Genomic DNA, 15,424 nt, shown 5'->3' with positions numbered 1-15,424 from the left:
GGGTTCAAAACCAAATCACTTTCACTGCAAGACTGCTGTGTAGGAGAAAGTCATTTTGCAAAGGGGAGCCACCAACCACCCAGCACAGGTATTTCAGTGTGAATTTGTTGTTATCTACATATGTGATAGTACTCATAAAGTGATACTGGTTTTATTCCTCTATGTTAAAAAAAAAAAAAAAAAAAAAAAAGGCCTCACTAAAAGTCAACTGCTAGAACTAGAGGTGAAAGCAAAGATCCAAGTCATCCGTTTCAGTTTCCAAGACTTCTCAAGGGTCAGGTTAAACAATGAGAATTTATTCACTCATGGTTTGAAGCTGGGAAAAACATCTAAAACAAGGTATCATTAAGGTGATGCTTTCTTCCTGAGGACTGTGGCATTCTGGGGCAGCTGCCAATGATCCTTGGTCCTTAACTGGTCACATGGCAAGGAACATGGCGGCATCTCCTGGTCTCTCCCTTCTCTTGCGGCTTCCGATGATGCTCAGCTTCTTGCTTCCTGTGGCTTTCTCTTCTGCTGTCTGAATTTCATTCTGCTTATAAAGGACTCCAGTAATAGGATTAAGACCGGTTCTGATTCATTTGGGTCACACCTTAACTGAAGTAACCTCATCAAAAGGTCCTACTTACAATGGGTCTACACCCACGGGAATGGATTAGTTTTAAGAACATGTTTTTCTGAAGTATATACAGCTTCAACTACCACACCATCTAAGCCAGGTTTAGTCCAAAATGGACATTAGTATTTCTCAAACCATGCTCCAGATATTAATAGGTCTGACCAAAAAAAAAAAAAAAAAAGAAGGAGATAGAGCTCCAAAACAAGTTCAGGAAATGCTGGATATCATATACCCTTTACTCCCAACCCTCTCCTTGGAGACTCACCATGAACATTTATTTGTGCATTAAATTCTCTGAGCAATCTTGCAATAAATAAATGTGTTTCATTATGTTTAACTTAGTGTTTCTCAAACTTACCTGAGGACAAACATTTTTCTCATGGTATACAGTATTCCAAGGGACACCAGTTTGGGAAACAATGGTGTAATACTTAGTTTATAGGGTAAAAAATCATTTAAAAGATTCCTGCCCCAATTAACCTCACTTTTACAGAAGACATTATATACAGTGATAATGTTCTTGAATTTGTGGTTTCCCAAAGGTTTTGAGACTCATCTCACACAAGAACACATTCAAATCATCTATAAACATGATATTCTTCTCTCTTTGTTACCTCTTTGTGGATGCAACTGACTTGTCCTTTCTGCATAACTATTTCAACAATTATACTACTCTGCTGTTATTTATTTTATTTGTTCATTTAATATTTACTATACTGCTCACTATGTATTCTTTTAATTCTTCAAGTGCTTTACTAATAACTCACTTAACCAAAATCAACCCCATGAGTTAAGTGCCATTATTTTTATCCCCATTTCACAGGTGAGAAAACTGAAGCTTCAAATGTGAATAGGGATACTGTTGCCTGGATTCTATTTTTTAAGGAAACTGTCACTAATCATGCTCCTTTCGTCATATTATTGGTTTTAAATGTAAATATAAACTTCATATCATTTAATTTAAAAAATCTCTATTCTTTTTAATTTTAATAGCCTTTAGTCAACATTAAATATTGAATTATGCTGAATACCTTTCCTAGACTCTAATGAGAATTATATTTGCTACCATTTTCCAGTTAATGATGGATACTAAGGTATGCCAGGAAGCTTTGCTTCCCTGGAGTCGACAGTCCTTATTTCTAATGGATTACTTTCTTTAAATGTGTTGGGTTTTGGAGGTTAAGATTAGGATTTCATTTCTCATAAGTGAGACTGAATAATTGTTCCCTTTTTTAAAGGCAGGGATGCAAATCATATTTATCTCAGTCAGTTCAACATATAAATATTTATGAAGTGGCTACCATGTTATTCCTCATAGACATTGTAGAACATGAAAGATTCAAAATAAGCATAATATGAGAGAGGACAGTGAGCAGGAACTCAGACCTTCTATTACCATGGAAGAAAAAGAATCATGTTATTGGGACTGGCGGTTTGATGTGCTGAGCCCTCGAGCATGGAACTTGCCCTTATGAAGCTCATTACCACAAAGAAGAGTCTAAAGTTGTATGTAATGGTGCCTAAGAGTCTCCCCCTGAGTACCTCTTTGTTGCTCAGATGTGGCCCTCTCTCTAACTGAGCCATCTCGACAGGTGAACTCGCTGCCCTCCCCCCTACGTGGGACCCGACTCCCAGGGGTGTAAATCTCCCTGGCAACGCAGAGTATGACTCCCGGGGATGAATGTGGACCCAGCATCGTGGGACTGAGAGTATCTTCTTGACCAAAAGGGGGATGCAAAATGAGACGAAATAGTTTCAGTGGCTGAGAGATTCCAAATGGAGTCGAGAGGTCACTCTGGTGGAGATTCTTATGCACTATATAGATAACACCTCTTAGGCTGTAATGTATTGGAATAGCTAGAAGTAAATACCTGAAACTACCAAACTCCAACCCAGCAGTCTGGACTCCTGAAGACAATTACATAATAATGTTGATTACAAGGGGTGACAGTGTGATTGTGAAGACCTTGTGGATCACACCCCCTTTATCTAGTGTATGGATGAGTGGAGGAATGGGGATAAAAACTAAAGGACAAATGGGGTGGGATGGGGGGATGATTTGGGCGTTTTTTTTCACTTTTATTTTTTATTCTTGTTCTGGTTCTTTCTGATGTAAGGAAAATGTTCAGAGATAGATTGTGGTGATGAACGCATAACTATGTTATCATACTGTGGACAGTGGATTGTATATCATGGATGATTGTATGGTGTGTGAATGTATTTCAATAAAACTGAATTTAATAAAAAAAAAAAGAAACAGGTGAAGTCAATTTTATTAATTTATTTTTTAATCCATTATATCCAAAATATTCTCATTTCAGCATGTACCAACATTAAAACAATTATTAAAGACATATTTCGCAAAAAAAAAAAAAAAAGAATCATGTTAGACAGGCACTGTCAATGATTTTAAGAACTTTATAAGGGCCTGGAATCTGTATAACTTCACACTTGTTTTCTATGGCTCTGTGTTGGTTTCCCCCAAAGTCCTAAAATATTACTTAATACAAGAGGCCCTGGGTCTGCTGAATGAAGGCCCAGAGCCGTCATCAGCTCCATGAGGACAGAGGCTGTGTCCTTTTTTGGCAGCTGTAGGCCCACCAGGTAGCCAAGGGCCCAACACCGAGTACGTGCTGAATAAATATTGAAATGAAGAAATGAGCCAGCTCTTTGACCAAACCAATTGGTGGAGCCAGTTTTTAAAATGCAAGGGAGCTAGAGATTTGTTTTATGGGTCATCAGGAAAAGAGGTGTTGTAAAGATTTTACCCTCATCTGAAGTCAGTCTAGTGTAGCAGTGAGGGGGTGGAGCAGGAGGCTTGAAGCCAGTGGGACAGGACAGCAGACAATCCTTGGGGCCTAGAAAATCAAGAAAGGACCACAAGGGTTGCCAGTGGCTTCTACTCCCTTATTGGCAGACCCCAATGTCTCTAGAGCTGGGGTACCCCACCTGGGACTGACAGTTGGCCCTTTGCCTCCCCAAACCTCTCTCGGGTCCCAAGCCCAAAACCTAGCCCCAGCGAGTTGATGGTGTAAGGACTTAGGGACAATCAAGGAATACACAAAAGATCTCACTTCCTTGTAATTGTCCCTGACAAACCCTGAGTTATCACTTGGTTTCTAGGGACCAAGTACTTTCAGACCCAGGGAAACAGATGCTATGTATCAAGTGAGACTGAATAGTTAGATACATCTTCTCTAGGAGGCAAACTTGTCACATGCACTCTTCTCTTTTCTTTCCATCCTTATTCATGTCTTCATTGCCCCTACCCGACCCCCATTTTTCTTCTCCCTCCTCAACATCCCTTTCTCCCTTCCCAGCCCCTTCATTTTTCCCTTCTGGGACTGATATCCTCAAGCACCCTTTCTTGGTCTGAACTCCAGATCCCCGCCCTTGCCTCCACTCCCAGCCTCTCCCGCCGGCCCCTTGGCCCTCTCTTCCTGCTTGCACCCCCTCCCCTGCCCCAGCCCCTGCCCTGCCTCCCCTCCTCTGGCTTTCTTCCCCTTGCCCTGTCACTAGGATCCCATACAGCCGCAGGTTCTGCCTTCTCTTCTCTCTCATCTTGGCGGGCTCCAGAGCCAGTTCTCCTGTTGCTCAGAGATGTGGAGGCAGTTGCTAAGAGACAGGGAAACGTCAGTACCTGGCCCTCGAGGAAAAAGGGGGGAGCGAGAAAGGGAGAGGGGAGGGGGGAGGATGGAAGGGGGAGAAGGGAAGAGGAAGCAAGGGAGGGAGGGGAAGACCTGGCGGGAGCCACACACCCCAGCAGCCTCAGCATCAGCTGAGTTTCAGGGAGAAGCATTCAGATTTTGTGAACTTTCTTCTAAGCATCCTTTCTCTGACTGCCCTTTTGGGCAAAAAAATGGGGGGGGAGGGTCAGGGGGACCACAGAATGGGAAACCCAAAGGATGCTGCCCCGGGATCCAGGAGGCACGGAGGAGGAGAGGCCGGGGGAGGGGAGGAGACAGGAGGCAATCTGTTCTCCTGAAGCGAGTGAGCAAGTGATCGAGTGATCGAGTGATCGGGGATTCCAGGACAAGGGAGGGAGCCCCGCGTCTGCTGCAGATTGATGGCTGTGTCCTTGGAACGGAGTGAGTAAGCCCCTGAGGGCCCGTGGGAGGGTGCGGGGAACGGTGGGGCTCAGAAGGATGAGTCTGGGTACAGGGGAGCTGGGGTGGTTTCCCAGTGGGTGGGATTTTGCAAGGGGTGGGAAGAGGGGCAGTGCCGGACCGAGGAGGCAGCGAGGAGAGGACAGGTGAGGACAGCAGGTGGGTACCAGAAAAGCGGGGGGCCACGGAGGGCCCAGGGCAGATGGGTGGCGGGTGTGTCGTGGCTCTCAGTCCCTCAGCCTGCGTGCGAGGAAGGCACCGAGGGTGGGAGATGGGCTCAGGCTGGGGGACGGCCAGGGGTGTGGAATGTGTGCGGAAGAGGATGCTGGGATTAGGGGTGAACCACGGTGGGAGCAGCCTGGAAAGCGGACCCGGCAGGAGTGTGTGTGCAGACAGAAGCGGGAGAGGAAACTGGGGAGGCGTGAGCACAGGGCAGGGCAAAATCTGGCCTGGGGGTTCCCAGGAGAGGAAAGACAGGGAAGTGTGTGTGTGAGTGTGTCTATGAGATCTAGAGAGGCAGGAGAGCTGGGAGTGAGCCAGTGTGTGGAGTGGGTCTGCGTTCTGTTCTTAGGTGGGTGTTCAAGGGTGGGGTGTTTTGTCCTGGTGGGGGTGGGGCTATGAGAAGAGGAAAATGCATCCAGCCCAGGACAGGAACCTGGGAGGGTGGCTGCAGGGCGGGGCGGAGAGGGTGGGTGAGGATGAGGATGAGGTCTAAGCCCGCCATGGCCCACACCTGAGAACTTTGGGGGGTGTGAAAGAGAGGGGTACAAGGCACCTAGGAAGGAGGTTATGGGAGCAGAGAGGGTCCTGGGTTTCTCTGCCTGAGCGCTTTCCTTGTTGACAGAGGGAGCTCTGCCTCCTCCTGCTGAATGCAGAATTGAGCTCCAGCTCCTGGAGGAGCTGGCTGGGAGAAGGGGCTAAGGCTCTCCTAGCTGACTCCCAGCCCTGCCCCTCCCGAACATACAGCTCTTCCCAGCCTCTGCAACTCAGACCGGGGGCATCTCTTGGGGTCCTCCCTCCCTGGGGAGATGCCCCAGGGATTCCAGCAGCTGCTGAGGCTGAGGACACAGGCTTTCAGGGAGACCCATGGAGACCCACTTACTCTCACACTCCCTTCCCAGTACACCCACTCCAGGACCCCCTTGGACTCGAGCCCACTGGGCCACCGGGAGAAACAGCCTCTGAGACCTTGAATGCTGGGGACTCAGACTCAGATCTGGCTTCGTAATCAGTCCCAGACTTGGGACAGGGCTTAAGGTTTCTTAGAGGAAGTGTCAGAACGTTTAACAAGACACCTGTCATCTATTTCACCCCGTCCCTCCAACCTTGCAGACAGAGCGCCTCCAGGAAGCTCCCAGCAGGCAACATGGGGGAGACGGACACCAGAGAGCTGCAAGGACCCCTCCAGGAGCTGCTGGCAGCTGGTCCAGCCCCAACCTCTTCCCCTTCCTTTCTCACCTTTTAATGATCTTTGCAGACCCTGGGGATCCTCAAGGGTTTTTTGCCCCCTACTCGGCAGAAAAGCACTTCCTGGGGGTCTCATCCAGGGATCCCCTTTGTGCTTAGAGGCTTCCAGGAAAGACTTGTGCCATGATACCACGTGCTCAGAAGCCCCATCTTCCAGGGCTCCAGCCCCCGATGTAGCTGCCTTCCCGTGCCACTGACTCCTGAGTCCACGGACACAGCCCCGGCCCCAATGGGCTCCCTTCAGCACAACTGTTGCCAGCTGCCTAAAATGGGAGACACCTGGGCCCGGCTGCCCTGGCCCGGGCCACCCCACCCAGCCATGCTGCTGGTTTCCCTCCTCCTGGCCACTGGGGTGATGCACTCGGATGCCGGCACCAGCTGCCCGGTCCTTTGCACGTGCCGAAACCAGGTGGTGGATTGCAGTAGCCAGCGGCTGTTCTCGGTGCCCCCAGACCTGCCAATGGACACCCGCAACCTCAGCCTGGCCCACAACCGCATCGCCACCGTGCCCCCCGGCTATCTCACGTGCTACATGGAGCTGCGGGTGCTGGATTTGCGCAACAACTCCCTGGTGGAGCTGCCCTCGGGCCTCTTCCTCCACGCCAAGCGCTTGGCACATCTGGATCTGAGCTACAACAACCTCAGCCACGTGCCGGCGGACATGTTCCAGGAGGCCCACGGGCTGGTGCACATCGACCTGAGCCACAACCCGTGGCTGCACAGGGTGCACCCCCAGGCCTTCCAGGGCCTGGCGCAGCTCCGGGACCTGGACCTCAGCTACGGGGGCCTGGCCTTCCTCAGCCTCGAGGCGCTCGAGGGCCTGCCGGGGCTGGTGACCCTGCAGATCGGCGGCAACCCCTGGGTGTGCGGCTGCACCATGGAGCCCCTCCTGAAGTGGCTGCAGAACCGGATCCAGCGCTGCACAGCGGGTAAGGGAGAGAGCAGGACTGAACTGCTTGGGGGGGTGGGGGTTCTGACCTCACTGACAGCAAAGACTCCCAAAGAAGAGGGAGGAGGTTAGAGCTCTTGAGCACCTACTATGTGCCTGATCTGTGCTCACCCATTTTTGTCCTCCAACCTTTTCACTCAACACGTATTTGTGGAGTACTTAGGAAGTGTGCTGGGCTCTGCAGAGGGCCCATTAGTTAACGAAACAGATGTCGCCCCTGCCTCTGTCGGTCTATGACCTAATGGAGCAGACAGATAGTAAACAACCAAGAAGAGCTAATAATAGACGGTGTTTACTGAGCTTTTCCCGGGAACTAGGAACTTGGCAGGTATTATCTCCCTGGACCCTCACTTTCATTGTCCCCATTTTACCAATGAGGAAACTGAGATTTGAAACAATTAAAAGGCTTACCCAGAGTCACTCATTTAGGAAGAGGCAGAGCTGTGAATAGAACCCCGATTTATTTGACTTCCAAGCCTTCCTCTACTGTACCAGACTGCTTTTCTAAGCACTGAGAAAACTCTTTAAGAAATAGTCATGGCTAACACTACTTATTATAGTGCTTACTCTACCAGGCCCTATTCTAAGCACATTACATAATGAGCTCTTTTTACCTTCACAACAACCCAGTGAGGCCCCCCACTTTACAGAGGAGGAGACTGAGCAGCAGAGAGGTTCAGTAACTGGCCCGAAGCCACACAGCTTCTAAGTGTTGGAGTGAGGATTCGAACCTTGGCAGTCTGGTTGTCCTCTGGCTGTATCCTGAAGACTGGGGTTCTGGGCTAACAGGAAGAGTCCAGACCTGGGTCTGCAAGGTTTGGGCAGAGGCTGGGTAGCTGAGAGGAGGAAGTGAGATGTGGTGACCTAAACATCCAATCCCAACTGGAGGCTGGATTGGGGACTGAAGGGGCTCTGGTATCAGCCAGCAGTGCCCAGCCCAACCCAGAGGCGGGCAAGGTTCCACTCTGCAACCCCCCCCCCGCACCCTCCCTCCCATCAGCAACTCACTGTTTGACAGCCCTGAGCCTGGGCACAGGACCCAGCGGTAGAACGACAGGAAGAACTGAGGGCATCAGGGCACCATCCCAGGGGCTTCCCCAGAGCCTGGGCTCAGGGTATGGCATTTAGAAGAAGGGGCTGCCGAATGACATAGGAGGGAGACAGAGGACTGAGTAGGGAGCCCAGAACCAAAATAGCTCAGGAAGGCCCTGGTTCACGATTTCAGTGTTTCCACTGAGCTGTGGGAGGAACTTCTCTGGGACCAAAATAGCTGGGGACAGAGATGGGGCGATGGTAGGGGGCAGGTGGGGGAGGCTGCCTGGAGCAACTTTCCTGCCTGCTCACCCTCTGCAGGCTGTGTCTCCCCCTTGTCTCCCCTGCACTAAAGACAGGAAGGGCTCCCAGCACTCAGCTTCCGTCACATCCATGGGCTCCTCTGTGGCCCCTGAGGTTCCTGCTACCCCGCGGAAGAATCAGACTCCCAGAGAGCAGGAGAGGGGGCCAAGATGCCATCAGTGCAGACTCACATCAGATGAGGGCCCCGAGCTCCAGAGAAGGGAAGTGACCATCCTCAGGGCCACAGGGAGAAAGCTAGAAATCCAGATTCTCTGTTTCTGCAGAGAACGCACTTTGACTTCTAAGCCAGTGTAGGGGGGGCTACAAAACCCAATCTCAAGACGGATGCCTTGATTTACCAGGAGGTTTTGTCAGCCAGCCCCAGACCCCCCGCCCACACTGCTGCACAGTCCTGCCAACATCCCCCTTGGGTTCCCTTCAGAGTGTCTTCTGGCAGTTCCCTACGTGGGCCCCATCCCCCAGCCACTCATTCTCTCACCACTAACTGGAAGAAGAGACTTGGGTTCAGGGTCTTCCCATTTCCAGCGGAAAGCCCCTCAAGGATTCAAGGGAAGTCTGGGGCACTGGGCACCCAGCCTCCAGGGAACACCCAACCTGGGGTTTGGGACACATGATGTCCTCCTTGTGAGCTTGACTGTCCATCTCTTTTATTGATGATGCCCATCCGTTTCTCAAAAGGGTCAGTGCAAGTCAATCATTTATTCTTTGCTTCCAAAACCTGTAGAATAAATAAATCGCATTGATTCACTACTCAATTTAGAAAACTTCTTCACATCAACTCTCTTAGTCAATTTAGGTTGGATTAGCCCCCTTTTTATAGAGGAAGAGCATGAGAGCCAGAAAGGCAAAAATAACTTGCCCACAATGAGAGATTGATTAATATTTGTCCAGGGAAGGAGGGAATGGCTGTTTGCTCAGAAGCCAGAGCTTGATTCCTACCCAGAGCTGCCTCTGTGACTCCAGGGCCTGACAGCATGTGTGAAATGAGACACGTTGTAGGAGCAAGCCTGGGAAGTTGAGGTGGCCCATCAATCTTGGGGAGAATGGTAATTCCACAGAAGGAGAACCCCCTCCCACAGAAGCCTGTGTGCAGAATCTGACCCCTGGGATCATAGTTAAAGCACACACTTACAGAGTACTTGTTACATGCCAGGAACATACAATTTATATGTGATTACTCTTATGAGGTTGATACTATTACTATCCCCATTGTTTAGATGAAGAAACCAAGATTCAGAGGAGTTAAGTAACTTACCCACAATCACACGACTATCATGGGGTGGAGAGAGGATTCGAACCCAAGCCAACAGCTCCAGAGTCCATACTCTTAACCATGTACTCTGTGTTTCTGGAAACACCATGGGGGGCAATAGGGAGATCCAGTGTTTCGGCCTTGGACAGAGTCATTCATTCATGCATTCATTTAATGAAGATGTGCCAGGCACCTCTCACAGATGGGACTCTGTTCTGATGCTAAGGATACTACCAAAGGAGCTTATATTCATGGAGGAGACAGATAAGAAACAAACTATCAGACAGTGCTAAGTACTATGGAGCAAAGTAAAGCAGAGCAGGTGAGATGGGGAGTGCCTAGGAGAAGTTGAAGTGGGGGGTGCTAGTTAATGTGGGATGGGGAGGAAAAGACCCAAAGGAAGTGAGGGGCTGAGCCATGCAGAGATCTGGGGGGGTGGGGGGAATTGTTCCAGCAGGGGGACAAATGCAAAGGTCTCCCCCACCACCAAGAGGGGACATGCTTGGGGTGATGGAGGAATGATCTAGAGGTGAGTGTGGCCGAAGCAGAACAAAGAAGGAGAGAGGAAGAGATGGGGAAGAGACCTTGTAGGCCACAGTGAAGACTCTGGCTTTGACTCTGTGGGAAGACAGGAAGCCAGTGGAGGGTTTCAAGCAGAGAGTGACGTGATGGGACTTGAGGTTGAAAAGAACCACTCAGCTGACTGTGTTGAAATAGTTTAAGTGTAGAAGACTAGAGATGATTCGAGATTATGGAGCTCCATAAAAACCCCACATCTACGACTAGTTATAGGAATAGGACTTTGGGCAAGTTACTAAACTCACCATGCAGCGATTTCCACTTCTACAACAATAGATATAAAAATACCCACCTTGCAGGGTTGTTGAGAAAATAAGATGAAAAAGCATTTCCGGCACATGCAAGAAGCTCGATAAATGTAGGAGGGGTGGGGGCTCTCCAATCCATTCTCTCTCCCCCCTGGTCCTCACCCTGCCTGTTTCCTGTGTTGCAGATTCTCAGCTGGCTGAGTGCCGGGGCCCCCCTGAAGTCGAGGGTGCCCCACTTTTCTCCCTCACAGAGGAGAGCTTCAAGGCCTGCCACCTGACATTGACCTTGGACGATTACCTCTTCATCGCGTTCGTGGGCTTCGTGGTCTCCATCGCATCTGTGGCCACCAACTTCCTCCTGGGCATCACAGCCAACTGCTGCCACCGCTGGAGCAAGGCCAGCGAAGAGGAAGAGATTTGACGTGGGTGCCTCCCGTCCCTCTGTGCCACCCACTGCTGCTGCTGACCACCTTTCCTCTTTGCCCATTCTGGGTCCATGACCCCTGGCCTCCACTGTCACTGCTCCAGCAAGTTTGGGAAACGAATTTCGTATAAGCCTCCGCTTTGGCCCAGGCACTGTGCTGGGATCTAGGAATAGAAGATGAATCTGACTCAGTCCCTACCCTCAAGGCACTCATCTCTACTAGGAAAGAGGGATTCAAAAACTATTCCCATTCAGACCATCTGTCAGTTCTCTGAGCACATATTTATGGAAGCTCAAAGGAGGAGATCACTGATTGCACCTAACAAAGTCAAGAGAATTAACAAGAGTGGCAGGGATTTGTGAGCTGGGTTATGAAGAATGAGTAGGAACTTGTCAAGTAACCAAGAAGAGCAGGCATAAGCAAATGACAGAGGCCCAAAACATGCATGGTGGGTTGAGAACCATGAAAAATCCCTATGACTTATGGGAGAACAGCACAGAAGAACTGAAACTTTCCCTGTGACACCCAATCTGTCAGCTCTCGGCACTGCCAACCACTGCCTCCAGAGACTGAGAAGGCCTCCATGCCAGCCTTGAGGCCTCCTCCTACCAGCTGCTCCCAGGTGAGGCCACCTCCTAGTCCCTCACTCCACATCGCCAACTGCAGCTGCTGGTGAGGTTCCAGGCAGTAAGATGATGGTGGACACCCTGCAGTGCCCTTTCTCCTACCCCAGTCTCCTGCCTCTCACTCATGTCTTCGCTTTGGAAAAGGAAGGCAGGAGATCCAGCAACTGGGTCAGCAAGAGTCCTGGCACCCTGGACCTCCAGCCATGTGAACTGTTCTTGCCCTATGCTCATGGCACAGGATCTCACCAGGAAAGTGCACTGTAGGCCACGGACCCACAGCATGAGAATACCCAGGGCTGGAGGAGTAGAAAGCCAATGCAGCCACAGCTGTAGGAGGGCCTGCTCTTTCTTTGAAGCAACTCACCCATTCGAGCATAAGGGTGAGAAAGTTGTTAATTACCAAGACTTGCCAGCACCAGGCACTGTGATGGCTCTCTTCTCAGACAATGCCCTTTGATGCTCATGGCCATCTTTTGGGGTGAACTTTGCTGTTCCCATTTGAGAGATGAGGAAATTAAGGCTCAGAGAGCTTAAAGTCACTTGCAACGTAATGAGCAAAGTAAAGGCTGTGACTCTTCCCACTACCCCATCCAGGTTTGTGAACATCGCAGTTCCCACCAAAGTTATATAAATTCAAATTAAAGTAGCGCTGATAAGCCTTCTCATAAGGGCCTGGCACTGCACTGGGCACTTTGACATATTGACTCATGTCTTTCAACTCTCACAGCAACATGGCCTGGTGGTTTTTATTATTCCCATTTTGCAGATGAGTGAACTGTGGCTCAGAGAGCTGAGACTTACCCACGGTTATCTGGATAAACCCTAGAAGGAAGGTAACTGCTTCTCCATTCAAGGAAACCGTGTGCAATCAGTCAAAAATTAAGTAACTTTGTATGCAAAGCACAGATATCATTGTCATCATCATTGCCGTCATCTCCATCTTCATCATCACCTCCATCAGCTTCATCATTATCTTTTCTGTACGTGACAGCACAGGTCAGTTCAGGAATGAAGTGCTTTCACATCCTTCTCATTGACTTTTCACAGCACTGTGCCAGAGGCAACCCAAACCTCATCCTGTCTTACAAATGGGAAAATAGAGGTTCAAGAGAGGGCATGACTTGCCTAAGTGGCAGGATTGGAACTCTTCACTCCAATTTTGTTCTCTTTCCAGTGCATTCCCAGGTGCTTGGGAAAGAGAATGCCTTGAAGGCTGGGTTGAGGGACCCTGAGTTCCAGCAGCCATGAGCGTGCTGGTACATCAGCTAAACGAAGGGCAGTAGAGCCCAGCAGCTATACACATTTGGATATGCTCACCGTAGGGCACATCACAGCCTCTGAAACATAAGAGGCAGCACAGGAGACACCTCTCTGGCCGTACATAAATAAAGCATTAGAACTGGTGGCCAGAATGACAGTCATGTAAAAAATAAGATCTTTGGGAAATAGGAGAGGAAGCTGTGTTAACCAACCCTGCTGTGTTGTGCCACAAGAGATACCTAGGGTAGAGAGAAAGCTGTGGGATGAAAAGCTCTGCAGGATAAGTGAAGAGAGAACTGGGAGAACCAAGAAGGTGGAGACTATTAATGATGCTGGATGGGGAGGCTGGTATATTTGACTAGATTTCAGGGCACAGTCTAACATGTTGGCAGGGCGGGCTGGGATCAGAATTAAAGCAGGAGCTTTCTACCTTGCCCCCCACTCCCCAGCTCCAACAAGCATCCATCACCTCGTCCTCCTGGCAAGCCCTGAAATGTAAGGCAGAGGATAATGCATCACCTTCCAAGAAGTCTTCCCTCCCTGGTGCTTTCCTGAGCTCGTCAATTAAAGGAGTCCCCAAAGACTCTGCTAGACCTGGAGGACTTGAACCCTGTGTCCCCTGAATCTCTGATTACAACATCTGGGCCAGAGCCTTGCTCCTGTGACATTTGGAGCAGAACTGCACACTGATCTCTTGTAATGTGGTCAAGGAGTGGCACACTCCAGCTGCTCTCTACCAACCTGATAGCCTAAAGTATTTGAGAAGGAGCTGTTTAGAAATATTAGTCCTAACACAAATAGTTAAGCCTCCCATACAGGGACACCATCTATGCCTATGATAATCTCCTAGGGGCTCTTGCTTGCTGGAATATAGGTAATGTATTTCAAGATAAGTAGTTTTCTTTTTTACATAGAACTAGGACCAAACAAGATGCCAAATGCCTCTTGAGATCAGGTGTCTTTTCTAGTGGAACACTTTAGTCTCTGTTGGTAGCAAACCTTTCTAGATGCATGGGCTTTTAAAGAACAGATGTTTCTCCAGCTGCTAGAAGGTCCCCAGTCAACTGAAGCACCATGAGGGAAATGCTGTGGTTCATTCAACTTCCCAACTGCCAGTGAATTCCCTGCTCCCTCCTCCAACACCATGGCCTTGTTCGGGCTGTCAGAATCGAGCACTCAGTGGCATGCTTCTAGAGGCAGTCTAACAATCCTGGTTGGAACTGTTCCCACAGCACAGGTGGGCTAGAATCCATATAGTATTCCCAAAGGACTTAATTAATTTTTTTTCCCAGACTGGTTAACCTGTGTGTGTTGGGGCATCTTTGAGTCAGTGTGTCTGCCCCTGAGATTCCATATATGTATTGGGTATCTGCTGACATGGAACAGATCTCTCTGGAATTTGGTTTCAGGTGTCTGCACACAGTCTTCTCAGCCATATGGCTGTTGCATTTTTTGATAAACAAAGAGGGAACTCCATTAGGGTTGGAGTGGCACTGAGTGCTCAGAAAATATAAAAAGAGAAAAATCTGTGGCTGAGGCAATCTAATAAGAGGTTTTCTCCCTAATTCCCTCCACTTTTGACCCTCCGTAGACATGTCCTAGTCACAGAGTCTTCCTTCATGCTGGGCCCAAGGATGTAGCTAACCAACAGGGCTCTAAAGGCCAACTTCAGGCCAAGAAAATTGTTCTTTTCAAGAGACCCCATGTCTGCACCAAACCACTCTGGACTAGTTGCCTCTAGCCACCCTCAGACAGACCTTTGTGTCTGCTTCTCCATTCCTATGAGGATTCCCAAGGAACCCTGCAGAAACAGGTGCCCAAAGTTGCTGTAGATTTTCCTGGCTCCTTTCAAGGAGCTTGTGTGGAATTTGAACAGATCAAGGCAGGTGTTTCTCTGCAAGTATTGGGGAAGACCTACAGTCCCCATTTTCCCCCTAGATGTCTCTGTTGACATTGCTCCAGCTCTAGAGAATATAAGGAGACAGCTTTGTCCACTCTTCAGAAGGACACCATCCCCAAGCTAGAGTTACTTGTCTGCTCTCCCTACCCCAGAAGCAGGCTAGAGGGAAACAACGGAGGCTTGTTGCAAGGTCCTTCACAAATCGCTGTTGTGTTTGCTGTGGTCCTGGAAGGAGATGTGTGGATCCACAGAGCTCTCAGTTTTTCTAACCGCTGTCCTGCGGAGTGCTGATGTCTGGGGGTGGGAAGGCTGGGGCGGGGTGGGGCAAGGGAAGACACCAACCTTTGTATGGAGGTGATTTTCTAACCATGCTCTTTTGTAACTGTAAAGAATTTTTCATAAATGTACATTAATAATAAAAAGTGTATAGTTTAACAAATTTTCTGAAGAGTTGTGAAGAGGAGGGAGAGGGAGGGAGGCAGGGAAAGAAAGAGAAAGAGAAAGGAACTAGGCGGAACCAAGAGAATGTGTGCCAAAATATACCCACAAAAGGGCTATGGGGAGGGAGTGGATGGGAGTAATTAGGAAAGGTGCCAGCCGTGGAGGGGCTTGTGTGAGAGTGGAAGGAACATCGCAA

The 15,424-nt window shown here is 49.3% G+C and overlaps 1 protein-coding gene across 1 annotated transcript; it reads left to right on the top strand.

Annotated features, from left to right (window-relative positions):
• Positions 1-4,592: 4,592 nt before the first annotated feature.
• LRRC55 (leucine rich repeat containing 55) lies at positions 4,593-15,073 on the top strand. Its single transcript, XM_037839108.1, has 3 exons — positions 4,593-4,707; positions 6,058-7,121; positions 10,762-15,073. Exons 2-3 carry the CDS (start codon positions 6,422-6,424, stop codon positions 10,995-10,997), a joined length of 936 nt encoding a protein of 311 aa, XP_037695036.1. The 5' UTR covers positions 4,593-4,707; positions 6,058-6,421; the 3' UTR covers positions 10,998-15,073.
• The last annotated feature ends 351 nt before the right edge of the window (positions 15,074-15,424 follow it).

The sequence above is a fragment of the Choloepus didactylus genome, chromosome 6 (genome assembly GCF_015220235.1).
Source record: "Choloepus didactylus isolate mChoDid1 chromosome 6, mChoDid1.pri, whole genome shotgun sequence".
Classification (NCBI taxonomy): Eukaryota; Metazoa; Chordata; class Mammalia; order Pilosa; family Megalonychidae; genus Choloepus; species Choloepus didactylus.
The sequence above is the reverse complement of the archived record's forward strand: the minus strand, read 5'-3'. Positions and strand labels throughout refer to the sequence as shown.